Here is a 7,357-nt window from a genome sequence, read left to right on the forward strand (position 1 = left end):
TTAATGGATTTTATTTAATATATTAACAGTATTTTATAAATGTATATTCACTATCTAGAAAAGCTACATTTGAAAATTATTGTAAACCTTAATCAAAAATAATAAGAAAGATTCAGGGACCGTAAATAACGGTTATCCAGAAAATTTAAACACAAAATCTCTCCATATTAGAGGCAATGGCATATACCAATAGATTCGTATTGAAGTGCTCTTTCAAAATATAGTTAAAATGAAACAAGTAAGAAAGTATGGTCGGTCAAGCCCGACCATATAATACCCTACACTAAGTAAAAGAGAAAAAATTTCTTTTAAAATTTCAATAATTTATATTTTTGAGTGATTTTCGGAAGTGGGCCTTATATGGGGGCTATGACCAATTATGGACCGATCACCATGAAATTAGGTCGTGTGATTTATGTCTATATGAAAGTTTATTATGTTGAATTTTGTGAGTATACCAACATTTTTAAGCGATTTATGCACGTTAAAGTGATTTTCGGAAGCGGGTCTATATGGGAGCTATAATTAGTCATAGCTCCCATATGGACCGATCGTAACAAAATTTGGTGACATGAATTTTGTATATATAAAACTTATATGGAGGGCAATTTGTGGAGATACATTTATAAATTAAACATTTATGACCGATAAAGTCCAATTTCGGAAGGACATTTGTATGGGGCTAGGTGAAATAATGGAACGATTTCAGCCAGTTTCAATAGGCGAAATATCTTCAAAATTGCGACCTGTACTCTGCGCACAAGGTTTACATGGACAGCCAGCCAACCAGACGGACGGACATCGTTTAATCGACTCAGAAAGTGATTCTAAGTCGATCGATATACTTTAAGGTGGGTGTTAGACTAATATTTTTGGGCGTTACAAACATCTGCACAAACGCATAATACCCTCACCACTATGGTGGTGTAGGGTATAAAGAGAGTTTTAATAAGCCGTCATATAAAAAAACTCATTTGAGGAGTTTTATTTTTCCCGTCAGAAAATAAAACTCATTTCGTTTATTTTCTCCTTTTGTTCAGTAACATTCTTAATAGAGTGTATCTGATATAATGTGTGTAGTAATAATAGGAATCAAACAATCAGGCATGTGATGACAAACGATCGTTTTCAAAACTGAAATCAATCTCATAAACGATTTAGGTGTGATGAATTTCGATTGATTTCATATTCAAATTTTGTTTCATTCCGTATCATTTTTATAGCAAAAACCAACAAAATAAGCAACTCTCCATTTGTTTATCGTAATTAATGTGATAATTTATTTTCGATATATTCCCTTTGAAACAAATTCGAATTTGAAACTAATATGACAAAACGATTCAAGCAAACACCTTTTGTCGTTTTGAAATCGTTTTTCATCACATATGTACCTGAATATCAAATTAAAATCCTACTTATTTTTATTTCAATGATGATTTACTCCATGGTACAATCAGTTACCAGGTACAATTATTAGAGAGAGTTTTCATTATTAAACCCTAAAACGTCAAACTATGTCTTTAATTACTTACCTTTTTTCAATTTGTTACCGCGATATTTTATACATTTTTAACGTTTTAATTGAAATTAGTACACATTTATTTAATAAAATATAGTTTTTCTTCAATTATTAATGAATTTATGGTTGAAATTGAATTTTTTCGTAACAAAAATGTAAATTCAATTATTTTTTTTGGCATTTCCTTTTTATATTTTTTAATTTTCTTTTGTTTGACGTTATAGGGAATGTATAATTGAGAGCATACTTTCTAATAATTGTACCTTGCTAATTCTACAATGGATTTACTCCTCAAATGAGTTTTATTTTATGTCGGGAAAATAAAACTCCTAGCTTTCAAAACAAAACACAAATTTCTTTGTGGAAATGAACTGCGCAAATGACTGACTAGATAGTTGAATATGTCGGACGGTGTCATGACCACATATGTAGGTTAGGTTCCATGGGCTGCTGCTCCTCAAGCATCTCACTTAGGTCCATTCAAATCTGATCCCATTGTGATACCCAAGGGGTAGACAGCAGGGTATTTACAATACTTCCGTTGCCTCCAAGTTAAACCATCCAGATTCCCGGATGAAGGAGTAGATTCGTCTAAGATTCATCCCTGATAGCTCGTCCAAACATGATATTAATGGAAATCCGGGGATGTGTTCCCTCAGGCATTCTAGCATGTGTCCCGATTAAACAGTGTTCTGTAATAAAGGAGACAATTGCCTTCTTTGCTCACGACGGTATTCTATAAGTAGATTCATCCTGCTGGCCACATGCTGGGTATAATTTGGAAACGGCACGATCAATGTGGAACCATAAGGCATTAAGCCTGATCTTAGTTGTCCCAAAACGACTCGTTTTACGCGGTCATATACCAGCTGCGATCCTACCCATACCTTTGTATACTCTACTCGTATATAGGTGTGTCCTATCTGAAGAAGTTAAACCGGAGCGTCGACAGGACCCCGCCCTGAGGTACTCCTTGTTTCACTCTACGGGTTTTTGAGCATTTGTCTCTAATCTCCATGAACGACTGCCTGCCATTCAGATAGTTCACTATCCATCTCTTCGTATTGTTGAGTATTGTGGACTGCAAGATGTCCTGGAAGAGTGTGGCGTGACTGACAGTATCGAAGGTCTTCGATAGGACAAGTGCCACTAGGATAGTCCGTTCACAAGGCCTCTGCTGATTTAAACCCTGTGAGATCTGAGTGACTATTGCGGATAATGCTGTGGTGGTGCTGTGCATCTTACGGAATCCATGCTGGTGACGAACTGCTGGTAGTTGACAGGTCAGCAGGGTGAGGAGAAGAGCATCGATTGTCTTCGTTACAGGTGACAGGAGGGAAATACGCCTGTACGATTGTCCCTCGCTCGCGATTTCCCAGGTTTCGGGTATTATTAAGCTTACTGTCTGGTTAAAAACAGTTGTCAAGTACTCGACTCCCTGCTCGCCTAGTTGTTTTAGCATCAGCATGGATATTCCGTCAGGTCATACTGCCTTTGAAGGCTTAGTTGTGTTGATGGCTTCAGCAACTTCAGTTGGCGTGTAAAGTTGTGGTGTGTCCGAGACTTGCACTTATATTCGCCTTGTCTCTCCCGGAGTACTCAATAAATTGTCGGCAAAAAGCACGCGCACACCGTTTAGGGTCGGATATGGTGGTATCTGCAAACTTAATCTCGACCCTATCATCATTCTTTGAGGAGCTGGAGAGAGACCGAACCGTTGAGCACAACTTACCAACTCCTAAACTGCAGTTCTTCAAATGATCCAGCCATTTGTTCCGCTTGTACTCATTTATCAACCTAGCTGCACACACTGCACACCAGGTTGTGTAGTTAATCAAACCGAAAATCGCTATTGTGATATCTGGCGAACTATTGCTATTTTCCATAATCCGTGTGGGGAAAGTGCTTTCGTCAATATGTTCCGGAAGCGACACTCCTATCTGGTCTTCCCCAAGACTTGAGCGGCACAGCTGATCGTGAGCAAGTGTACAAATGTAATTATGCCTACTTCACACAGAACGTCAGGGGACTTACTAGACATCATTATTTTTAATACGGAACTCGCCTTTCATCTCCACAGTAGCGATTCCATGTTTACCTCTTCTTCCTTCTAGTTTAAAATAATTAAAACTACACCAATTAGAGTGGATTACACAAATCACTGTTAACAGAAGACGTTCTGAATAATTTTCTTAATCTTTGCAACAAAAAAGTTTCAAAATTTTCGACTTAATTTGAATGAATTCCTACAGGAATGCCGGGGATCCTTAAACAGGATGGCGAGACATTCAACAGTCATACTCAAGTGGGTACGGGACCACGGAGATACTACGGGCAACTGCGTTGCTGATGATTTGGCAAAAAAGGCGCCATGTTACCTGACGGAGACATGGATTTCCTATGTGGAATTCCGTTATCCAAATATAAGCTAAAACCTCTTTCTTCGGATATCTTCCTCTTAACTCTTTCAATCTTCCTCTTCTTTCTTTTTTCATTTCTATCTGTCCCTCTTTACTATACTTTTTGTTACGACTGGTCGAAAACTTTTTACATCTCTGCAGAAGCGCTTGTTCTACTTCATCGTTTTGGTGAATGCTTGCAGGAATTCCTTTGCTTTAGAGGAAATTATTGCAACGAAGATCCAAAACATCCCTTTAAATTACTTTTAAGAAACTATGAATAAATATATGATAAATCGGTTTTAGTCAATATACATTTTTATTTCTAATGCAAACGTTTGATTACATTATAGTTTTGTGTTTTTAGACTGAAATTAATGATTACATTGCACAAGATTGGGCCAATTACAGGTGTTCGAAGACGAATCAAAGTACAAACCACTATTACATTGGAAATCATGACGTACACCATTAACACACTGATAATAACGAGAGCAATCGTCGGCATTAACAAAGAAACCATTTACCGAACAATCACCAGCATCCTCTGGTACGGAGGGACCAGTTTCTTCGGGAGAAGATGGTTCTTGTGGCAGTTCGACTTCTTCTCCACTTCCACTAGTTTCATGGGAGTTTCCCAATTTATTGTTGACGGCTGTCAATAGGGGATATTTACCAGCACCACACATGCCACGGAAATCATCAGTTTCAATGGACCAGATCATAACACCGGCTAAATTTAATGAATTTCCAAATTCCACTTTCATTTCAAGACTTTTGATATTATCGTAACCAATCCATTGATTGGCGTTGTGTATGAAAGGAACGTCATATTCACTGGCCCATTTGTAAGACCAGGTATTTTCGAAAGAGCAAATTTCGTTGTAGCCCATGAAACCACCCTCTTGTGTATAGGGACCGGCGGCACCGGGACCAGCAATAGGCGAACCTACACTTATTTGTTGGGGACTTGACAACTGGAAGGAGCGACCATAGAAAGCCAAACCTAAGACTAATTTTGAGGCAGGAGCTCCTAAATTTAAATATTATTATTAGGAAAATTCATTTAGTTGCAGTAAAAATATATTTATACCTTGTTGCAACCAATATTTAATGGCGGACTGAACATTTTTTTCTTGTTGTCCCTTTAGAGGAGCATTAAAGCCCACTGCGCCTTCCCAGGCAGTAGCAAAATCATAAGTCATAACATTGATAAAATCTACATGCTTAGCGATATTGGGTATATCATAGGAGCTACTGGCCGTTATAGTTGAAGCACCCACAGCTATTCCCAATTCCAGCTTCAATGCTCCTAATCTGTTAAATAATTGTATGACTTTAAAATCTTTTCTGTAAGAGGAGAAACTAAAGGAAACTTACGCTGCTTTCAATTCCTTGAGCAGAGTAACGAAATTAATTTTATCTTGTGCACTGCCTCCACGCTGGGCTGGATATTCCCAATCTAAATCCAAACCATCAAAACCATGTTGTTTGATGAACTTTAATGCTGATTCAATAAATAAACGCCTTTTGTTAGCATCTCCCGCCATTCGTGAATAGTTTTCAGAACCCTCATTCCAGCCCCCAACAACAGCTAACACCTTCAAACTAGGATTAAGACGTTTTAAGGCCATTGTGCGAGATATAAATCCTGAAAATATAATAAAATAAGAGGGATGGATATACCTCGTGAAATAAAAAACAAGTAAAAGAGAGCTATATTCGGATGTGCCGAATCTTATATACCCTTCACCAAATTATACTTCAAAATAAAAATTTTAAATATTTTTAGGTAAACAAAATTAAAAAATAAATTTTGTTGCTGTTTAATTTTTTGGAAATTTTTTTTTTTTGTTTTTTAAATTTTTTCAATATTAAGCGAACAAAACTTTGGGTGAAAAAAAGAACTGTAGGTCCAACTTACTATGGTCTTATATACGTCATTGCAAAGGTCTTTGAAATATCTATCATTAGATATCCATATTGTATATATTAATGACTTAGTAATCCATATATAGATAAAAAATAGGCAAAAAATCGATTTTTTCCCGGTTTTTTCTTTATTTAGAATTCCCGACATATTGATGTATGAATCATGTACATATGTAAGTTATTTAGGGGCTACGAAAAGTTGATTTCAACATACAGACGGACAGACGGACGTGGCTATATCGACTTCGCTGTTTATAACGATCCAGAATATATATACTTTGTGGGGTCGCAAATGAAAAAAATGCCACTCATGGCGAAGGGTATAAAATCGAGGTTGTCTTATTTTTTTCTCGATTTTAAATAGCAACCGGAATAGCCGGAAGAATTCCGGAGATATTAATGTATAAATCGTGTATGTAAGTAATTTAGGGGCTACGGAATGTTGATTTCAACATACAGACGGACATGGCTATATCGAATTCTCTATCTATAACGATCCAGAATATATATACCCTTCTCACGAAGGTGAAGGGTATAATAAATAACTTCCTGTAAATGTATTGCAGAATTTATGTTTTGCAAGTTTAAATACTTCTATTTTGAAGTTAAGCTAATTAAAATGTCTATATTATATAAATCACTTACCCAAACCACTGTCTAAGTCCAACCACTGATCCAAAACTTTGAATTCGCCAGCTGGTGTAATGCCAAAGAAGGAATAACTCAAATGGGTACATAAAGTGGGATCAATATTTGAGGGTTCAAATTTGCCATCACCCGGACGATAATTCGACCAGGTGCCATAATAACAATTAACAATTTTGCCTGAAATTATATGTTAATTCGAAAATAAGAAAAAATAATTTATTTTAAAAGGATCAAATCTTACCATTGACTAGGCCACAACTGCTCCACAATCCAATTAAGCCAATTAATAGTAATTTCAATTGATTCATGTTCTATTTTTTCTATAATGCTTTAAAGTCCAGACTCGTTAAACGATTAATGAAAAGTACTCATAACCATCGAGTTTTATATTCTTTCGAAAACATAGAAATTCTTTGGAACTAAATGTTTCTTAATCCATAGGTTCTATTGTTAATTTATTCATGTTTATTTGCCATATTCTTTTATTGCAATCAAACAAAAAGATAATGCTAATAAAATATAAAGTAATAACAATAATTTCTTTAATTAAAATTTCCCACACTTGCCAAATGTATGTTTAACCATTTTAATGAAAAAGTTTATATTATTAAATAAAACAAAAAAGCTGCGTATGGTAGTTGTTTATATAAAAGTTAAAAATATTTAATTAAGCATTAAAAATAAATATGAGAGTAAATAGATTTGAAATAACAAATAAATTCCTATTAAATGCAACGTATTTTTATACCCTCCACCACCATAAGTGGTGAATGAGGGTATATATAAGTTTGTCATTCCGTGTGTAACATTGAGAAATATTCATCTGAGACCCAACAAAGTATATATATTATTGATCCTT

The 7,357-nt window shown here is 35.6% G+C and overlaps 1 protein-coding gene across 1 annotated transcript; it reads right to left on the reverse strand.

The window, feature by feature from the left end:
- Positions 1-4,292: 4,292 nt before the first annotated feature.
- Positions 4,293-6,844, reverse strand: LOC135960420 (chitinase-3-like protein 1). The gene is made up of 5 exons (XM_065511709.1): positions 6,740-6,844; positions 6,496-6,675; positions 5,299-5,569; positions 5,012-5,235; positions 4,293-4,951 (listed from the first exon to the last, which is right to left on the reverse strand). Exons 1-5 carry the CDS (start codon positions 6,804-6,806, stop codon positions 4,293-4,295), a joined length of 1,401 nt encoding a protein of 466 aa, XP_065367781.1. The 5' UTR covers positions 6,807-6,844.
- Positions 6,845-7,357: the final 513 nt, after the last annotated feature.

Source organism: Calliphora vicina, chromosome 5 (genome assembly GCF_958450345.1).
Source record: "Calliphora vicina chromosome 5, idCalVici1.1, whole genome shotgun sequence".
Classification (NCBI taxonomy): Eukaryota; Metazoa; Arthropoda; class Insecta; order Diptera; family Calliphoridae; genus Calliphora; species Calliphora vicina.

Excerpts from the sequence above, each read along its gene's own strand:
- LOC135960420 (XM_065511709.1), bottom strand. The coding sequence starts at position 6,806 with ATGAATCAATTGAAATTACTATTAATTGGCTTAATTGGATTGTGGAGC. Across the intron at positions 6,676-6,739 it reads CAGTTGTGGCCTAGTCAATG|GCAAAATTGTTAATTGTTAT; the intron begins GTAAGATTTGAT and ends ATATAATTTCAG. Across the intron at positions 4,952-5,011 it reads TAAATATTGGTTGCAACAAG|GAGCTCCTGCCTCAAAATTA; the intron begins GTATAAATATAT and ends ATTTAAATTTAG.